Below are 21984 nucleotides of genomic sequence, written 5' to 3'. Positions count from 1 at the left end.
ACACAGCAGTCTGTTTTGGCCATCAACATCACATTAACTTTGAAAAATGGCACTCATTCTTGTAACCCATAGTACTGGTGACTGATGTTTGAAAGATGCCTTCAATTGTAGCCAACAGGTGGGTTTCAAGAGTTGGGGAGGAGGAGACTAAGAACTTTTTAGCCATGTGCACCAGCATGCTGCCCATTCTCATTAACCCACCATTACTTTTTAACCTTGGTTTAACGTAATGTGTGAACCACGTTAGACGGACTCCTCTCACCCCAAATCTCCCAGCTGGTGTTGCAATTCATGCCTTGCTTTCATTTAAATTTTCATTGAAGCTCATTGTAACCAGATAAGGCTGTGCAGGGATCCTCAACTGGATCTCAATCAGTGACATTTCTAGCTCAACTTGTCACAAACTGTGGAGTTCGCTGACCAGTAAAGTCCATCTTTCCTTTGTGCAGAATGTGTGCTTACCTTGAACTGAATACCCATTGGATCATAAGAGTCCTCCAGAAAGGAGGTTTTCAGTCTTTGTTTTAAACTAGCACACCCCATCATGTTTAGCATTTTCCAGTGTACACACACTTTAAAAAGTGTCACCTGGGGCCAACTTGTTGTAATAAGCCAGTCTGCCTACGGTCCATGCATCAAGGAAGTGAACTCTTTAAACTGCTCCAGCAACTCAGTGCGCTGGCCAGCTGGTGTACAAATACAACCTGCCTTTGCTAGCTGTATTTCCAATTTACCAGATAATCTGGAACTTTTGTACACCCGAAACCCAAAGACATTTTCCCCATACCACGAAGATGTGCACTTTGATCGGCCATATATTGGCATAGCAGCCTGCCTTTCTGTTGTGCGGAAGGAAAGCTGTAATTCTAGTTTCTTGTGGTCTAATCCTTAGAATACAAAGGCTTTCCACAGTGATGCCTTCATGCTGCATTCAGAGCCGACAACTGCGGGGAGATTACACTGGCACCATCTCAGCCTGGACATTTGTATGCCAGACCCTACAGCTCGGCCTACTGGTTTACTGAGTCATGCATTTATGCTCTGATAAAGGCAAGCCAGCATGTTCCCTTTCTAATTCAACCCAGAGTCAAACGCATTCGAAAGCCAAAAAGAAAAGGGAAGAAAAGAAAAGCACATCTCTCCTGCATGCAGGCCAGGGAGAAAACCGGGTGCTTGTCAAGGCACCAAATAAGCCGATTAAGGAGAAATTGGTTCCAACTGTAAATCTGGCTCCCTTTTGGCTTTGGGATACATCAATCCTTTCTGACAACTCAGCAAATGGATTTGTGGGAAAGCAAAGCTTTTCAGAATGACCACATCCAGGGCGTTTAAAGCAGAGCTTCTATCATTGCAGTATGAGACAGTGAAGGCAAAGCAATCTGAATAATCCTTGCTGTGTTGGAAGGTAATGGACACAATTGTGTTCCACTTGATGGTTAACTATGTGTCTCCCTACTAGCAAATGGTCACATAGTCCTAGGAGTCGCCCTGATCTGCAGGATTAGATAAAAAATATATGCAAAAAGGCACAAGTGAAAATGCTACATATGTAATGCCTAATTCCAGAGGTCAGGCACCCACGTTGATTTGGCATTTCTTTCTGATGTATATTATTCAATTGTATTGCTTTTCCCAGATCACTATGCAACTGTTGCTGATTCATCCATTTCCCTGTGACATCAGGGGAATGTGCAGCACCCTCTCCCTCTGCTGGAATGTCCAGGCCCATCTCCACGGCAGGTTGCAAGAGCGCCCTCTGCTGCAGGGTGCGCATAATGTTGCTAAGCCTACCTTGGTGTCAAATACACTGATAGGTAAAATCCAACTTTATCTGTTCTGCAATGAATGTTAGGTACACCTTGAGTCTTATTTCCCCAAAGGAAGCTATATAGTTTATGTACTTACTTGAAATGCAGGTCTTTGAAGGTAAAATGAGTCTCTACAATGCCTGTGGTCTTCACTCTGGTTCTCAGCACATCTTGCTGGGTTGGAATGTAATCCACTTTGGCTATCCTCTCCAAATCATTCAGGTAGCTGCAGGGAGAAAGAAGTGGGGGTGGTAAGAAAAGAGGCTCGTAATAGTTTGTAAATTGCTTCAGAATACAGGTGGTCAATATGGTACCCTCAAAATATTGTTGGACCCCCATCATCCCTGACCACTGGTTATGCTGGCTGGGGTTGATGCGAGTTGTAGTCCAGCAACATCTGATGGAGAACACGTTGGCTACCCTGCTTTAGAAGATTAAGATTACAAGAAAAGGCAAAAGTGCCTTTTTTCATGTTGTGCACACTCATTCATATACCATGTATATTTGCCAGAGGTTCACAAGTCTTCCCTCTTTCATGCTACTGTAGGTTCCACGAACAAATATTTTCCAACCATCTTGGAAATAAGCAAAATCCTCAAGACCAAACATTTTGATATGGTGGTAGGCCCACACTATCTAGTAAAGTGGAAGAAAATAGTCCAGATGGTTTAGACCACTTGTCTTCAACTGATGGGTCAGGACTCAATGCTGGGTCATGGTCTGATGTAAGGTGGGTCATAACGGAAGCTTAACCACCATATAAATATATGGAAGGAAAATGAGAAATGGGTCACCAAATGAATGTTTGGGTTAAGGGTGGCTCCGGGATCTGAAAAGTTGAAGACTACTGGTATAGAACAAAGTTTCTCAAGCAAGAAACAAACATTTCTGTGATACTCCATAGAGTATCAAGGACGCAAACATGCCTTATGGGTAACAAGCCTGTAAAAACTGGGGGGGGGGGACTAGATGACCCTTGGTTCCTCCTTCCAACTCTACAATTCTATGAATCAATGAAACACAAACAATCTATAAACATATATCTGATATGTTTCTAGCTTGCGAGAGACCAGGCAGAAATTATCATTTTAGCTTATAAGGAAGAAGTTCTTTTAACAAAAGTCATTTGATGCACATTTTGGTCCTCTGTGTGTTCACTTGGAAACAAGTCCCACTGTGTTCACTCAGAATTACATCCATGTAAACAAGCAGAGTATTACAGCTGTAAAACTTGTTTCCCAAAATGCAGGACGGCTGAACTGTGCCACCATCATGCACTTCTGAGCCACAGACGTCTTTATCTGTGGTGTTTAGGGCTATGAAGTGCCTGGCTCTTAACAGATAAGCTACTGAGACACACACTCAGGTCTGTATCCCACTCACCCTCTGTCGTCATTTTAAGTTAATCACGGCTGCACAGTTACATTAATACAATGCTGCTCTCAGGGAAGAGGAAAGTATTCATCACTATGGCAACAAACCAGAGACAGAGAGAGCCTGCGCAGAAACGATTTATGGCGGTATGCCATTTATAGTCAAAACACAAAACCCTCCTTCCTGGGAGGAAGAGGGAGGCCTTTGGGGGGGAGGGAGGGGACAGTCTGCAGTGCTGGTTGAGGCAGAAAACATCAGGACAAGGCAGGCCCTGTTGGAGACGCCAGAAAACCCTTCACAGTTTGGCCAGATTCCTTCCTTCCTTCAACTCACAGTGAAGTCAAGAGAAAAGCAGAGCCACAGAGCAGAACTCACAGGATACACTTTACAGTTAATATACCCATGAATGTGAAGTGAGAAATTGAGTCATCGAGAGAATGGCAATGGCATCCTTCCAAAAACGAGAGTTGAGTCTTTTATACTAGAACACACGCAAGCAAGCTACAGTGTGAGAAATACACACAAATCCTTGCAAGAACAGTTCAGGTGGAGCCACAACATGGGAACATAGAACACAACCATTGGGAAAGGCCCTCCATTATTAATTAAATTTGTATATCACCCTTAATCTGAAGATCACAAGGCAGTTTACAACATAAAAATGAAAACACAAATACATAATAAAACAAAAACAAACCAATAACCTCCCTTCCATAAACACATTTAAGAAGCCATAGAAGGTTAATCAGTCATGCTTAAAGAGAAATGTCTTCACTTGGTACCTACAGATATGTAATGAAAGTGCCAGGCTAGCCTCCCCAGGGGGTGTATCCCGCGAATGGGAAGCCACTGCAGAAAAGGTCTGTTCTCATATTGCCTGTTCTCCAGACCTCTTGGGGAGGAGACACACAAATAAGGGCCTCAGATGACGATTCCAGGGTCCGGGTAGGAGGAAGAGGCAGTCCTTGAGGTACTGCAGTCCTGAGCCATTTAAGGCCTTATAGGTCAAAACCAGCACTTTGAATTGGGCCCAGAAACAAATTGGCAGCCAGTGAAGTTGGGCCAGGATTGGTGCAATAGGCTCAAGCCATCTTATACTGGTGAGCAACCTGGTTTCTGAATTCTGCACCAGCTGAAGTTTCTGAACCACCTTTAGAGGCAGCCCCATGTGTGATGCATTGCAGTAATCTAACCTAGAGGTTAGATGACAGCATAGATGACAGAAATTAGGCTATCCCTTTCCAAATAGGGGCACAGCTGGGCTACCAGCCAAAGCTGATGGAAGGCACCCCGAGCCACCAAGGCCACCTGAACCTCTAGAGACAGCAAAAGATCCAGAAGTATCACCAAGCTGCATACCCGCTACTATGTACCTGCTCCATTAGGATTACCTCAAGCATCCAGCTGGCCTTTCCTCAAGTTGTCGGCCAGCTTTTCAGGTGACAACCACCACACCTGACTCCTGCGATTCTTTCCTGGCAAGGCCTCCCTTGCTAATCCTTCTAAGATTAAGAGGGGATGGCACACAAGAAGATTTAAACCATGGTCTTAATTAGCAAGGCGAAAGGCCCATTTAAATACCGTATTTTTCGCACTATAGGACGCACTTTTTCCCCTCCAAAAATGAAGGGGAAATGTGTGTGCGTCCTATGGTGCGAATGCAGGCTTTTGTTGAAGCCTGGAGAGCGAGAGGGGTCCGTGCGCACCGACCCCTCTCGCTCTCCAGGCTTCAGGAAGCTATCCCAAGTCTTGCAAGCCCGGCGGGATGTCCCGCGGGCTCGCAAGGCTTGCGGGCAGCAGCCTGCACCCAAAAGCTGGGGACAGCGGGGAGGTGCAGAGCCGCCACCCCGCTATTCCCCGACCTGATCTGGAGGCTGGCGGGGGGAGAAGCAAGCCTGCTTCTCCCCCCCCAGCCCCACAAGCTCGGGGGATAGGGGGATGGTGAAGCGCCGCCATCCCGCTATTCCCCGACCTGATCTGGAGGCTGGGGGTGGGAGAAGCAAGCCTGCTTCTCCCCCCCACCATCCCCACAACCTCCAGATCAGGTCGGGGAATCGCGGGATGGCAGCGCTCCGCCATCCCGCTATTCCGCGACCTGATCTGGAGGCTGGGGGTGGGAGAAGCAAGCCTGCTTCTCCCCCCCACCTTCCCCACAACCTCCAGATCAGGTCGGGGAATCGCGGGATGGCAGCGCTCCGCCATCCCGCTATTCCGCGACCTGATCTGGAGGCTGGGGGTGGGAGAAGCAAGCCTGCTTCTCCCCCCCCCACCATCCCCACAACCTCCAGATCAGGTCGGGGAATCGCGGGATGGCAGCGCTCTGCCATCCCGCTATTCCACGACCTGATCTGGAGGCTGGGGGTGGGAGAAGCAAGCCTGCTTCTCCCCCCCACCATCCCCACAACCTCCAGATCAGGTCGGGGAATCGCGGGATGGCAGCGCTCTGCCATCCCGCTATTCCACGATCTGATCTGGAGGCTGGGGGTGGGAGAAGCAAGCCTGCTTCTCCCCCCCACCATCCCCACAACCTCCAGATCAGGTCGGGGAATAGCGGGATGGCGAAGCGCCGCCATCCCGCTATTCCACGACCTGATCTGGAGGCTGGGGGTGGGAGAAGCAAGCCTGCTTCTCCCCCCCACCATCCCCACAACCTCCAGATCAGGTCAGGGAATCGCGGGATGGCAGCGCTCCGCCATCCCGCTATTCCGCGACCTGATCTGGAGGCTGGGGGTGGGAGAAGCAAGCCTGCTTCTCCCCCCCCCACCAGCCCCACAACCTCCAGATCAGGTCGGGGAATCGCGGGATGGCAGCGCTCCGCCATCCCACTATTCCGTGACCTGATCTGGAGGCTGGGGGTGGGAGAAGCAAGCCTGCTTCTCCCCCCCACCAGCCCCACAACCTCCAGGCTTCAGGAGAGCCCCACCGCCAGCCCCACAAGCTCGGGGGACAGCGGGAGAGGCGCAGCGCGCCCTTCCCGCTGTCCCCCAACTTGGTTAGAAGGCTGGCGGGGGGAGAAGCCTGCTCCTCCCCGTCGCCAGCCCCGCAAACTCGGGGGACAGGGGGAGAGGCGCAGCGCGCCATTCCCGCTGTCCCCCAACTTGGTTTGGAGGCTGGCGGAAGGCTTCCTCCTCCCCCAGCCCCGCAAGCTCCCAGAGCGATGCCAAAGCTGCGCGCAGCTTCGGCATGGCTCTGAGTCCCGTTCTGGGGGAGGGGGAAGCTCGGGCTTCCCCGCCCCAGCCCCGCGCCTGGCGGGGGGGGGATAAATTTTTTCCCCTTTATTTCCCCCCCCCCCAAATCTAGGTGCGTCCTATGGACCGGTGCGTCCAATAGTCCGAAAAATACGGTAATCAATTTAGACCAAGTATCCCATTGATATTTCTTTACATATTTCATAACAGGAAGTAAGGGGCCTGGTGCCACATGGACTCCAACGCTCATCAGCCTAGCCATCACATCCAGTGATTATGGGAACTGGAGTCCAGCAATATCTGGAGGGCCCCTGTCCTATACAGTGCTGCAAATTTGACCCAAGACCACATGTTAATTTACAACCTTATTGTTTACATTAACAAAATGATTTAATTATTTAATACTTTAACCCACCCCCACCCACCCCCAAAAAATCTCTGTGGTAAACTATGCCCAAAACAGGCTCACAACTCCTGCCTAATTTCTATCTATCATGTTTCTACCTTAGAAAGGAAGTTGGTCACCAGAGGACAAGGCCATTTCTGAGCAGAAGGCCAGGCTGATCAAATGACATTCATTTCCTCTGCAAATCTTGTGTATTTTTGTCCTGATCTTTCCAGCAGAAAGCCACAAAGTGAAGGGGAGCCAAGCTGAGGGATTACACAGCTAGCTAACAACGGCAAGATGATTCAGCATTGAAAGCCTGGCAAGGACACAGGCTCTGCCTGCAGAGCTGGGGTACAGTATTTTCACAGCAGAGGCATGAAAGCAACAGGCAGAACAATTGAGATGACAACTTCTACAAGCTATCAATTACAGCAGCTCCTGTACAGGCACACAAGGATCCACATCCCAGCATAGAAAATAATCACTGTGAATAAGAGGAATCAAGAATAGGGGAAGCAGGAGGTCTCCATAGCTCCAGGGAAGCTGCTGCAGCCATGTCCTGTCATGGTTCTTCTGTGACAAGGTACTCAAACCTAGAAACGGGGATGGCGCATCACTGCCAGGTGCTGTCGTTATGACCACCCTTTCTGAAAACCTGCCACCCATCAGTGATTATTAGGGACGACTTCTTGTGGGATAACCCTGCGCATTTCAAGGATGCTTCCGTCCTCCAGCCTTGTCACACCGTTCAGCACCAAACTGCACAGGAAGCCCTCAGGCTGCTGAGAAACAACTATTGTTGGGGGGGGGGATCCTTCTTCCATTTTTGTATTTATTTTTAAAAATTACAAAGGGTTTAAATAATCCCTAAGCAGTGCACATAATGAGTTCTATAGGCTAAAACAAAATTATATTTATTATTAAGGATAGTAAGGAGCCAGTGGAAAACTCAGCAGTGGCCAGAGGATTGGAGAAGATCAGTCTACATCCCAATCCCAAAGAAGGGAAGTGCCAAAAAATGCTCCAACTACCGCACAGTTGCACTCATTTCACACGCTAGCAAGGTTATGCTTAAAATTCTACAAGACAGGCTTTAAGCAGTTTGTGGACCGAGAACTCCCAGAAGTGCAAGCTGGATTTCGAAGGGGCAGAGGAACCAGAGACCAAATTGCAAACATGCGCTGGATTATGGAGAAAGCTAGAGTGTTCCAGAAAGACATCTACTTCTGCTTCATTGACTATGCAAAAGCGTTTGACTGTGTTGACCACAGCAAACTATGGCAAGTTCTTAAAGAAATGGGAGTGCCTGATCACCTCATCTGTCTCCTGAGAAATCTCTATGTGGGACAAGAAGCTACAGTTAGAACTGGATATGGAACAACTGATTGGTTCAAAATTGGGAAAGGAGTATGGCAAGGCTGTATATTGTCTCCCTGCTTATTTAACTTATATGCAAAATTCATCATGCGAAAGGCTGGGCTGGATGAATCCCAAGCCGGAATTAAGATCGCCAGAAGAAATATCAACAACCTCAGATATGCAGATGACACAACCTTGATGGCAGAAAGTGAGGAGGAATTAAAGAACCTTTTAATGAGGGTGAAAGAGGAGCGCGCAAAATATGGTCTGAAGCTCAACATCAAAAAAAACAAAGATCATGGCCACTGGTCCCATCACCTCCTGGCAAATAGAAGGGGAAGAAATGGAGGCAGTGAGAGATTTTACTTTCTTGGGCTCCATGATCACTGCAGATGGTGACAGCAGTCACGAAATTAAAAGACGCCTGCTCCTTGGGAGAAAGGCAATGGCAAACCTAGACAGCATCTTAAAAAGCAGAGACATCACCTTACCAACAAAGGTCCGTATAGTTAAAGCCATGGTTTTCCCAGTAGTGATGTATGGAAGTGAGAACTGGACCATAAAGAAGGCTGATCGCCAAAGAATTGATGCTTTTGAATTATGGTGCTGGAGGAGACTCTTGAGAGTCCCATGGACTGCAAGAAGATCAAACCGATCCATTCTTAAGGAAATCAGCCTGGGTGCTCACTGGAAGGACAGATCATGAAACTGAGGCTCCAATACTTTGGCCACCTCATGAGAAGAGAAGACTTCCTGGAAAAGACCCTGATGTTGGGAAAGGTTGAGGGCACAAGAAGGGGATAACAGAGGACGAGATGGTTGGACAGTGTTCTCGAAGCTACAAACATGAGTCTGACCAAACTGCGGGAGGCAGTGGAAGACAGGAGTGCCTGGCGTGCTCTGGTCCATGGGGTCACGAAGAGTCGGACACAACTAAATGACTAAACAAACAAACAAGGAGCCATCAGAGGAATTTAAGGACTGCCCCCCCTTCCCCAAATATATCAGAGGAATGTCCTCCATTCTAATCGGGCAAATTAATTATTGGACTGACCAGCAATGGTCCATTTGTGCAATTATATCAGGGAAGGCAACATACATTATTGTAAAAATGGGACATCCTGTACAAGTGATACCTCGGGTTACATACGCTTCAGGTTACATACTCCGTTAACCCAGAAATAGCACCTCGGGTTAAGAACTTTGCTTCAGGATGAGAACAGAAATCATGCTCTGGCAGCGCGGCAGCAGCAGGAGGCCAGAAGTGGTGCTTCAGGTTAAGAACAGTTTCAGGTTAAGAACGGACCTCCAGAACAAATTAAGTACTTAACCAGAGGTACCGCTGTACGTAGATGCACACAATGTCTCAATGGCTGTTTCTATTAGGGAAAATTAGCTTTGTAAGGAAATGATTTGGAGTGTGGAAGCAGATTGATCTTCCCCACCCCACCCCACCCAAAAGCCTCAGGGTTCCAGATGTCTGTTTACCCTTCCAAACTTGACTTCTACAGGAGGAAAGAGGAAGAGGCTTGAGGAAAGGTGCAAAAGAATTAGGCAGAAGAAGGGTTAAACACATTTTCTCCAAGGTGTCTCTTCCCCAAATCTCTCCTCTTGAAGCCATTTCCCCCCCTAATACAAGTAAGTGGCTGAAGTATGTGTCACACACAGATTTACATGTAATGTGTAGCACCACCTTTTGTGCCTGCCAAATCTTATTAGCTACAGTGGAGATTTACTTATAAAAGATTAGCTCAGTATCTTTGGCTACTCTGGATCCTGAATGTGGGTTACAGTGTAATAAAAAAAAAGGAATAGCTGTATAGAATTTCACACTTAGAAAGCACAAGTACATTCCTTATGTACATCCAATATGATTATCCTATCCCCATGAAATTTAGTATGGGAAATCACCTTGGTGCTCAGTGAAATAGAATGAAAAATGGTTGAGTTACAAGTTTTGTTTTTTTAATGGCTGGAATCATTATTTTTACAGACATGCAGCATACCTTATAGTTATTCTTTTTTGCATTGCAACTGAAAGACTAAGGGGAAAGTGTGGGTACATGGAGTTTTAGTCGTAAGGAAGCACAATATACAAGATTTTAGAATGTGTTTATAGCTTACATGGTGCAAAAGTTAAGGCAAAAATTTACGCTTTCTGAGGCATGTGTGCATTTGTAAAAGTCTTAACTCTTCTTTCTGAAACCAAATATTTTTTCAGACCATATATATATCTATACACACACACACACACACACGTTACAAAAATGGACACTTTTTAAAGGTTTTTACTGCCTTCCATTATTGCTATTCATTGAGTACAAATAACTTTATCCATCCATGTTAAATAATCTTCTGCAATCACAGATGTGGTGCTTTGCTCAGCACATTGTAAAGACTCTGGGTGTTTGTACTGCTCGGCAGCATGCTGTCAGAGTTGGCCCTTCTCAGCAGGATCACTGGTGCACTACACAGCAAGTATTCTGCATACACAGCAGTGCAATGACCTGACATTCTTTTACTGTAACCACCTTCTCTCAAATGTTCTCAAACTTTCATCTTCCACCACACTTAAATGCTGACCGTCCTCCATCCCCTTTCCCCTGTCTTGGAAACACCAGCCATTATGGACTTAGCAAAACAGAGTAAAAGCAAGAAACTTTTTTTTTAAGAAAGCAGCATCATAACCACTACGCTAGAGGCATCTGACAGACACGCTGGTGTCCTATCCACTAACACTATGCATTACCCCCTAGTTAAGACTGCTTAATTGGATTATTCCAAACAGGCATCTTTTAAGCAAATTACAACCATGCTAAATCAGGGAATTTGCAGTGGTGAAATCCACCAAGATCTGCACTGTATGAAGCGATTAGGAATTTCAGATATGGCATTTCAAAAGAAGAAGAAAAACCACGGCCAAGATGCATGCTAGCAGCAACTGGGAAATCTTGAGAGCAACCACAGCACCTTTACTATATGATGTTTTACCCAGAACACCAGTTACAGAGAATGATCACCACAAGGTTTCCTATAGTACAAGGGGTTCCTATGACATTCGTCCTTAAAGCTTCAATTTGAAGACTGAAGAGGAGAGGGCTGTTGATCCAGCAGCTTGAATTAATAAGAAGAAAGCAGGAAAAGACCCTAATGACTGTGGCCCCTGCAGAGTAAGTATCTTACAAATGCAGGTTGAATGAGAAGAAAAGCATTCCAGATTTGTTTTGATCCAGAGCAGTCCAATTCAGGGATCTTCAGTGTTTTCATGCACCTTCAGTGTTGTTATTTGCCTTGGGTGCCTACAGATGAAGGGTGCTAGTGCACAAACCATAATATATTGACAATCCATTGCAGTAAATATAAGAGATTTGAGTGCCTTCAGCATCCTTTTTGTTCATTCCTTATCATGCCAGAAAAGGCACTCAAGCAATGTACCATTGCTGCAAAACCAGAGGATGCTTTAATGATGGGCACTTTGAACTTGCTGAGTTTTCTGTGAAAATTCAAATGCAGAGGCCTCAGAGGTTTTGAAACATATAAGAACGTTACATATACAAGTTTGTCTGCCTGGCAAGGAGAGAACTGCTGGCAAGTTAATATGGAGCATAGGTTCTCTTAAGAAGCACTACCTTGCACATGGTGAGCCAGTCAGTGCTCCCACTTTCAAACATTAGCAAGGCCCTCTGTATTGAAGCTACTGTTGCAGACTGGCAAAGTGATCAGACTAGAATTATGCACTGAAAATGCCAAATTCTACAACCATAAAATCCAAACAGAAGGTCAACAGGGACTATGGGAATAATCACAGAATTAATTAGCATGATTTATCCAAGCTACAAATCTTCTTTTTCTTTGGCGATCATTCGTAGCCGAGTAAAATTGTCTTCCAGGAACACGGTCTTAACAGTGAGTCCGTAAGTGACTGTGGAGGCCAATTCTGGATTCACACGTCCTTCCACAGTGGAGACATAGGTTTCCAGATGGGTGTTGATCATGGTATGGGTTTGCCAAACATGCCTTCCTCTTAGCACCTTTGGTCCTGAGTTTGAGCGTCTTCAAAGCCCACGACACCTTCGGTAAAGACTATTCTCCAATTTGAGCACTCACAAACCAGTGTTTCCCAGTTGTCTGTGTTTATACTACTTTTTAAAGATTTGCCTTGAGAGAGTCTTTAAACCTCTTTTGTTGACTAATGGAGCACATGAGGGTCTATGCAATGGGGTAGAAGGGAAGGGGGCACATTCACAAAGTGAGGCAGTTCTACTTGATGAAAAGTGGGACACTTATCAGAAACCAGCTTAAGGTTTTAAAACCACCTGGGGTATGTGTGTGTGTGTGTGTGTGTGTGTGTGTGTGTGTGTGTGTGTGTGTGCCTGGCTGGATCCTGAATCCCTTGATTCTGAGCATGGCCAAACATTTTGTGATCCCTTTTGTACGGATGACGAATAGGAAAGGATCTGAACACCCTGGCCACAACAGGGTTGTGCTGTATTTTAATGTATTATACTCCTAATGTATTATACTTTCAACTTGTTATTTTTATCCTGTGAACCAAGATTTCTGTATAAAGTGGCATATAAATCTCATCAGTTTAAATAAACTTATGGAATAATCATTACTGAGATAGCTTAAAGCAGGCACCCCCAAACTCGGCCCTCCAGATGTTTTGGGAATACAACTCCCATCATCCCTAGCTAACAGGACCAGTGGCCAGGGATGATGGGAATTGTAGTCCCCAAACATCTGGAGGGCTGAGTTGGGGGTGCCTGGCTTAAAGCCTGAAATATGTCAATTATGACAAAGGGCCACATTCTCTGCTGCAGAGTAAGCGCTTCCCCATGAAAGCTCATGCCACAATAAACCTGCTTTCAAGACACCACGTGTCTCTGTCAGCAAGGAGATCAATGAAGCCTTATTGATTAACTACTAGGTTTTAATTTGGTGGGTGCGTGGCTGGAGGGGGGTGATGCGGGTTCTTCACACCCAATTCTGCCAATATGACTCTGGTCAGAAAATTCACTGGGCTGGGATCATTCTGCAACCCCTTTAAACCAAAGATCTGACTGTATCACACACATTAATTCATCTGTTATATGACTGCTGGAGATTACACATATTGCAAAAACAGGAAGCAACAGCCACAGGCAGGGTGAGAATTGCATAAGTTCTTCAGCTAGGGTACATGATCATGCGTACAGTCTCTCTCAATTTCAAGCTAAAACAAGTCCTTCTCCCCTCCCCTTCAATTCGGGACTACATCCCGGTGAGAATTCTCATCCTGGTTAGCTCAGAAGCAAAGAAGAGATGACAAATAACACTTTGCAAATGGCTTAGAGATGAGAAAGGCTTCCTAACTAATGTTATGAAGCACAAATCTCTGCTCTATTAAAGTGTCAACAAGACAATTTCCATGTAAACACAGCTTCCCAAAGCTCTGCAAATCACAAACATAAATATGCAAAGCTTAAAAGTCTTGTATATTATTATGAAGCATGCCGTGATGGGTCACAGGGGGTTGTTTGTATGCTCAAACTGAATAGCGCTTTGAATCAAAAGTATATATTTGCTAGTTTGGATTCAACAGAGGATCCTTGTGGACCTCAGCAACTGTAGCCTCCCAAGGAATGCCTCTCCCCATATGAACTGACCTGGACCCTACAATCATCATCTGAGGCCCTTCTTTGTGTACCTTGAAGGATGGCAACACGAGAAAGGGCCTTTTCTGTAGTAGCTCCCTATTTGTGAAACGCTCTCCCCAGGAAGGCCCCAGGTGAAAAAATATCCTCTTCAGCTAGGCCTTGGCTATTGAACAATCTATCACCTTCTAAATGTTTGTGTGCGTGTTATTATTATGCTATGCATTTTGTTTTTCTTGTGTAAACCACCTTCTGATCTTTGGATGAAGGGTGACATATAAATTTAATAAATAACAGTTTAACAATAAACAACAACAGCCATCAGCAAGATACACGGTCACATTAAGGAAGAGGAAACCATGCTATCATTTGGACAGGGACCTGCTCTCCTTGTTTTGACTCTGAAGCTTTGTAAGACACAAATGTATACTGATTGGGTATGTTGTTACTAATTACCATAGTGTTTAAAAATATTATTACTAATATTTATATCTATTTAAAGAAAGAATTGCACAGGTTCCTGCCCAAAAGCTCATGATGAGAGCAAAGGTGACAAAAGAGGTCATAGAAGAGGGGAAAACGTGCAAGAAAGACAGAACTTGAAAACAGGGCTATCCTTTTACATTTACAGGCAGACTGAAGGGCAGCTCATTCTTCCTCCTCCCACCAAAGCTGCCCAGCATGAAATTATGACCCCCAAAATAAATTAAGGTCTAACTTCCTTAGTTCTGACAGGTTGGTCCCCCCCAAAAAAAAAGTGCTCAAAAGGGACGCCAAACAGCTGAAAATTCTGCAGCACAGCAACCTGCAAGTGGCAACCCAGGAATTATAAATTCTAGGAGAGATTCACACAGTGAGCCTCATCAATGGAAGCCCCATTTGAAGGACTTCCAATTGTGGAATGCAGCTTCCCCACCTCCCCCTGAAACTGCCTCTGCGGGCATTGAGAGAACCCCAGAACAGTTCGTGGGTGTTGGAGGATAGGGATCATTCCATCAGGGTAAGTGGAATGCTTCATCACAGCACGATGTTGAATTCCAGGCTTTCTGCTATGTCACACCTTCTTTGTCCTGTCTATTTAGTAAGTAAGGTCTATCAGCAGACATCTCCAAACATGCCCACTTCAGGTGTTCCTTGCATTGCCAAATCTCACTGAAAATTGCCAAGTATCAGGCAGCTGACTGCCCGATTATTTTTAGGTTCCTCAGAAATCTCAGCTAGTGCAAGCAATGTCTCTAAGCTCAGTAGAATCTAGAATGAAGCAAGCGAGTTGCTGGGGGCGGCGGGAAGAGAAACACCCTTTGAACAACAACAAGTAAACCTCATGGCAACCAGTGAAGTCTACCCTAATGAGCTTACAAGCTTCTGTTAGCAGACAAACCCTCTGCTTTCTCTCAGTTTCCAGTACATGCAATTACAAATCACAGAGCCAGGCAAAGGAGAGGGGTATGTGTGCATTATCACTTCACATATGTGCATGGACACTTCTCCCCAAGTGGTTACCTGGAGCACAAGGGCACAATGTAGGCTCCCTTCTCAATGGGCTTTCGCAGCAAGACATGCATGCACATTTTCTTAGAGTTGTGCTTCTCCCTTCCAGCCCTACTCTCACTGGACAGCTGAGTAACCAGGGGACTTGCCAGAAGTCACACCAATGTAGACAATGTGGTCCAGGGCCAGTCCAAGGTCAGAGTCTGAGCAGGCAGGGTGCATGGCCAGAGGCAGGGTCAGAGCAGTCCATGGTCTGGCTTAGCATAGGCCAGGCTTCCTCAACCTCGGCCCTCCAGATGTTTTTGGCCTACAACTCCCATGATCCCTAGCTAGCAGGACCAGTGGTCAGGGATGATAGGAATTGTAGTTTCAAAACATCTGGAGGGCCGAGGTTGAGGAAGCCTGGCATAGTCAATCCAGGAGGAGGCAGAGTGCCCAGCACTGGAGCTTTTGACCTGGAGCCACACCTCAACCTCAGACTTCTATCAACTCCCTTCTCTCCAGAGGTCTTCCTGAGATGAGGGAGTGTGTATTGCTCCCATGGTGTCCTTGCCTAGCCAGGCACTTCTCCAGACACGCTAGGTTTCCATCTAGTATTTAAGACACCGCCTTTCCTTCAGGCTTGGGTTTATTATTCTTTATTGTGGTTTTGCTTTCCTTCTTTGTTTAAAAAAATATTCATGTGACCTACAAGCTGTACTGGAACCATTTGTATACTGAGAGCTGTATCCCAAGATGGTGATGGTGATGAAGCAGCAGCAGCAGCAGCAGCAGCAATAACCCAAATTATAAGAATATGTCACTTTAAGCAGCACAGGTTTTTACTTCTGCTTTTGGCAACAGCGGCTGCTGTGGCAGGGTCAAGCTATCCTGTCACACTGCCATTCTTCTTCTCCCTTCCTGCCCCCATTCTAAAGAGGAAGCTAAGAACACCCCCCACAATTCCACTGCACCCCAACCACTGTTTTTACAGCTTTCCCTTCAAGCTTGGAAAATATAATTGATTCCCGCAGAACAACAACAACTTATGTGCAGTGAGCTCAAAGCAGGAACTTTCTAAAAACATGTTCACAAGGAATGGAAAATGCAGCCACTACTTATCTCAATGAAAGTGTATGCAGCATTTGTACACACACGTTTCAGTGGATGGACCAATAGCACAGATGATGAGTCACCTCCTCACTATTTTTGTTAAAACAAACAATCCAGAAGAATCCTGGGTGATATGATAGCTTTAAGCAGTGGTTTTCAACCAGTGTGCCATGGCACCCTGGGGTGTCTTGAATGATGGTCAGGGTGCCGCGGGCAACACTGGCCTCTTTCTTTCTTTCTTTCTTTCTTTCTTTCTTTCTTTCTTTCTTTCTTTCTTGCCTGCCTGCCTGCCTGCCTGCCTGCCTGCTTTCCTTCTTTCCTTCCCCTCTCTCCCCTGATGCCCTCTTACATCTCCCTCCCAAAGACTTGCACAGCTGTTTGTTGCAGCAGCCCTGGCTATAAACTCTGCAAGTGAATGATGCCTCTGGGAGGCACCTCTCTTTGGAGTGGGGCTCAGAGACCATGGGCGGCGGTGGCGGCCACCTGGAGTACTCCTGAGGAGAGGAGCCTGAGGGAACACTCCACAAGGAAGGGTGTTTGAAAAAGGGTGAGAGGCTGCCAGTTCTGCAGGCAAGGGGTAACATAACTAGGCTCCAGAAAGAATGTACCATAGTTGGTCAAGGGAGCTGTGGACTCAAAAAGGTTGAAAACCTCTGGCTTAAATGCATGAATAATCTTTTGGGGTGTTGTGGGATCATTTATGCATTTACCACAGATTGGTATGTTTGCAGGTTGTAACATCTGAAAATTGCATCAACTAGGATATTAACTAGGAAAATGCCCCATCCTCACATCTCTGGAGGCTGGGAAATACAGCCAGCCGAAGGTTCTCAAGAGCCAAGTTACCAATGGTTTGCAATAGTTTGAAAATGTTAACTACTGGACAGAATTTTAAAGTGATGAAAGCTTTGTGCCATTCCCCAACACCACCACTGAAAAAGTGACCCTGCTCTGTGCCTTTAACACAGGAGTAGCTAACGTTGGGTGCTCAAGGTGTTGCAGGACTAGATTGTTCATAATGTCTGACCACTGGCTATGTTGACTGTGGCTGAAGGGAGCTGTAGTCCAGCATCATACCTGATACCCACAGGTTTGCCACCCCTTCTTTAAACAGATACCTGACATGCAGATACTTAGTGAGAGAACCCTTTCGCATGATTTTATCCCTGTGCCGATAAAACCTTCACCTGCTAATTTCTCTAATCTTATGCTGTTATTAAGGGCACAAATGGAGTGTGAAAAATTGGTAACCCAAAAATATGTGCAGTAAACAGCCCTATTCCACCAAATCCTCCCAAAACAAAGCTAAGAAAACCCCCAAGTTCACTTAAACTCTCGGCGAGTTTTAAATTACCCCCCTTTTATAGATATTGTTTCATTTAATGAGCAGTCTTAATCTCTAATAGACAAAAATAGATAAAAAGCATTTATGTAGGGAACAGTGGGTCACCTGTAATATAATGGGTTTTAAAATAGCTCTACCTTATTGCAATTATTATGCTTATATTGGAATGCTCCGCCTTGAGAAATCTCCACCAAAATGCAGGTTATAATTTTGTGGCTAAAACAGACAAAAATAAAACAAACTGACCCTCCTGAACTGTGAACAACTTACATACAAACCTTTACGTACCCAATCAATTACTATTTCCAAGCAACTATAAACAGCTGTTGGGAGAGCTGGGAAATCCAATTTCGAAGGACCAAACTACACAATCCATAAGAGATTTTGGATTCTTAGTAATGACTTTGTGCTGCAAATCTTGAAAAGGCCCACAATATGGGAGCTTTTGCAGAATGCAAGAGCAAGAATAGACACACTTTCTAAAGCATTATGTTACAATTGACTTTGCTAGCTCAGGAAGCAAACTGGAAAGCGGATCGTCATAAATTGGCACACTTCCTGGGCTTGCCCACACATTCAAACCGTCTGAGCAGCGTGTGCAAAAAGAGCTCAAAAAAGATTTCAGAGCTTTGATGAAGCTGACCAAACCATTACACTCCTGGATCCACTTCCTCCAAATGTACCAAGGCAGACAGAATAATTTAGTCAGGATATTAAGAGCAGCAGTGAAGCCACTCACCATCACAATAAAATTCTCCCAGGAAACTGTTATACTTGCAGAGCTCAGAGGCATAAAACAGACTGTAGCTCAGATCACGCAATACAGAAAATAATGCTTTTTGACTCTGTATGGACAAATGCAAGACTTCTGGCCTGCACACAACCTGAATGCATTTACTGCGGAAAGGGTGATGGAGGGGGAGGAAAGCCAAATGTCAACTTACTCTGACTTGTATAGTGGTATGAAAGAGAAACCTGGACAACTAAAATAAGCTGCATGGGAACTTTCATAATTAGTCAGACTATCAGCCTTCCATTCTTGAGAAATCTTACAGAGATGTAAAGGGGGATGGCAGCCCCCCAACTTCCCTTTCCTTGGCAGAAGAGCTAGAGGTTTGTGATCTGCAAGCTGCCCTTTTGCTTGATTTCTCCCTGCACGTAGCTGCTGTAACTGCAGATACTGTCAGGCAGCAGATGCTACACTCAAATACTGCACAGCACACAACAGAATAATGGAACGGTTACACACACACCCTCCTCTTCCCACTGTTTAATTTATTAAAATATCCTGAAAAGAGAATGGTGGGTTTGTTTGTTTGTTTGTTTCTAATCACAGCTTTTCTTTGCATCGTTTGAACAGTTTTGACCAAGACATTTCATATTCCTTTTACATCTCTTTTCCTTCAAAAATGTCAGGTCTCTGTGCTGAAGATGAGAAACGTTGGGTGAATCAGGATGTTGCAGTTAACTATCAAACACATCGTGCAATCTGCTTAAGCCACCCATTCAACACTGCTAATGGCACCCTATCTCCACTGAGGAGTGCTTTGAAAAAATAAATTTGAAAGCAATTCAACCGTACACTGACACATCTGAATAATTAAGACACGCCAAACAAAATGAAAACTAGGAAATCAGTGCTTCCCACTTGTCTTTCTGAAAGCAGAAAGAAAAAAAAATGCCAAACATTCTTAAATCCTATGAAGTGGAACTCTGGATGGTGTATCTTTAAAAAAAAAATGTACCAGTTAGATTCTGATGGTGTTTTGGCTGTGAATCTCCCCTCATTCTGCCCAAGGGAACTAGACAGAATGTTAAAGCATCTTGATGACTGTATTTCTATCAATTAAGGGTTGTATGGTCCTCCATTTTTTATGACAGTCTTGGAAGAGGAAGCTGGAAGACATGAAAGAGTATAGGAAATATGGGAGGAATTCAACATAGCCCTAAGGAGATCACTCCATCAGCAGAAGCATTTCTTGCTTGCCTGGTGGAACCATCTCTCATCTCCTCCGTTAGCACTGTTCTGGGAGTTCTCCTGACCTACCTTCCCAGGTCATGGGGGGGGCAGAGGGAGATACCCAGCTGTGCAAATGGAACTCATTGGGTGGGCTTCTGCCAAGAGGGCTGGTCCATCATGCTTTATACACACCAATGAATCTTCATTTCACTTAAAAATCAGAATGAGAGGAGAAAGACAACCTTAGGGAGATGTACCACAGGCACAATGACACTCTGAAAATGACAATTCTGTCAAAAAAGGGGGTGAGAAAATTGGCTTTTGAAGGCAGAAAAATGCACTTTTCTTCAATCTCATGAATATTTCATCTACATATGAATTGAAAGTTTGTATGTTATTTGTCTGGTTTTCCACCCTTAGAACATGGCCAGTCTTCAGGAAGGATGGGATTTGGAACATCTGGAGGGCCACAAGTTCCCCATCCGTTGGTTTAAGTAATAAAATTAGCTTTCATTGTTTTGGCTTCACCCTGGATTAATGAAAGCTCTTTTGCAGACGTACTTGCAGTTATCAGGACAGAATGGCAAAACTGAAAAGCGCTTGGGTTTTTCATTTGTAGGGTGGGTTGAGGAACAGAGAGGAAAAGAACTCCAGGACTCTAAGAGTAACAAAAAATCTTTTAGTCTTAGCCATGCTTCTGGGCAAGAAACTTTCCAATCAATCAAGTGAAAGATTTGAGAACTGCAGCTGAAGAGGTACTTAAAGGTTTATTACTGCTAGTATACCGCACTACCGAAATTGGCTCCTGATTGCACCTCAATGTAATGCCGATCTGATTTGTAACTATTCAAACTGTGATGGAAGTCGTGGTGGTCTTTTATAAGAAGCTGCACGAACGTAGGTAACCAAATGAGGTCACTTCCAACTGGCAAGAAACCAAATGGCTACCTGAGTGTAAGAAACAAAATCAGATTAGACTTTATAAAGAGGCCCCTAAATCAAAGGTTTGGCTGATCAAATTGTGAAGAGCTGCAAAGAAGTCTCACTTCTGAAAGAGCAAATTCAGATGTTATGCACAAGTTAAATATGCAGAAGTCACCACAAAAGAAGGGTCAGGAAAGCTCTGTAACTTCAGTTTACCAGCCCAGCCCACTCCATTATGTAGCATGGAAGACAGTGCAGGCCAAGATTAAAGGATTCTTGTAAGGATTAGTGAAATGATATATGTAAATAGTCTTGAGCACATGGAACAAGCCTAGACCTTGTGATGCACCGACCTGAACACAGCCCACCAGCTATGTGCTGAGGCCGCCAGATGCTTTGCTTCCCCCGGGGTGCCAGTAATTTAGATCAGCCCCTTCATCTCTGAAGGACCGCTTCTTACAAGATGCTCTGCATTCAAATACAGACGCCCAATTACAAAACACAAGCAGACATCATCAATTAAAACGGGTGATCGTGCATACAGTTGCCAATTTCCCTTTAAAAATCCATAAACATTAACAACCAATACCCCCCCCCCCCATATGAATTATGGTGCTGGAGGAGACTCTTGAGAGTCCCATGGACTGCAAGAAGATCAAACCGATCCATTCTGAAGGAAATCAGCCCTGAGTGCTCACTGGAAGGACAGATCGTGAAGCTGAGGCTCCAATACTTTGGCCACCTCATGAGAAGAGAAGACTCCCTGGAAAAGACCCTGATGTTGGGAAAGATGGAGGGCACAAGGAGAAGGGGGCGACAGAGGACGAGATGGTTGGATAGTGTTCTTGAAGCTACCAGCATGAGTTTGACCAAACTGTGGGAGGCAGTGGAAGACAGAAGTGCCTGGAGTGCTCTGGTCCATGGGGTCACAAAGAGTCGGACACCACTAAACGACTAAACAACAACACCCCCCATTGCCACTCACACACATATTGAATGGGGGAGAACAAACAGGAAAAAAGCACTGGCTTGTACATGTATGGACCCCACATAGCCAATACTTGTGTCTTGCATTCTGACATCTGTTTCTAAGCTGGGGAGCTGGGGTGGGGTGTGGCGACATTGTGCAGCAAATATTATTAAAGTATAAAGATAAAGGGAACCCTGACCATTAGGTCCAGTTGTGACCGACTCTGGGGTTGCGGCGCTCATCTCGCTTTACTGGCCGAGGGAGCCAGCATACAGCTTCCAGGTCATGTGGCCAGCATGACTAAGCCGCTTCTGGCGAACCAGAGCAGCGCACGGAAATGCCGTTTACCTTCTCGCCAGAGCGGTACCTATTTTATCTACCTGCACTTTGACATGCTTTTGAACTGCTAGGTTGGCAGGAGCAGGGACTGAGCAATGGGAGCTCACCCC

General features: G+C 45.4%; 1 protein-coding gene across 1 annotated transcript in view; it reads right to left on the bottom strand.

The window, feature by feature from the left end:
• The window catches only part of GNAI2 (G protein subunit alpha i2), a 134773-nt gene that overhangs the window by 16579 nt on the left and 96210 nt on the right, over window positions 1-21984 (bottom strand). The window contains exon 5 of the mRNA XM_081185922.1: window positions 1906-2034. Within this exon, the coding sequence (XP_081042048.1) occupies window positions 1906-2034 (129 nt within the window). The remainder of the gene's footprint in view (window positions 1-1905; window positions 2035-21984) is intronic.

This window comes from Podarcis bocagei (genome assembly GCF_964188305.1).
Source record: "Podarcis bocagei genome assembly, chromosome: 2".
Classification (NCBI taxonomy): Eukaryota; Metazoa; Chordata; class Lepidosauria; order Squamata; family Lacertidae; genus Podarcis; species Podarcis bocagei.
This window is presented reverse-complemented; position numbering and strand designations above follow the sequence as displayed.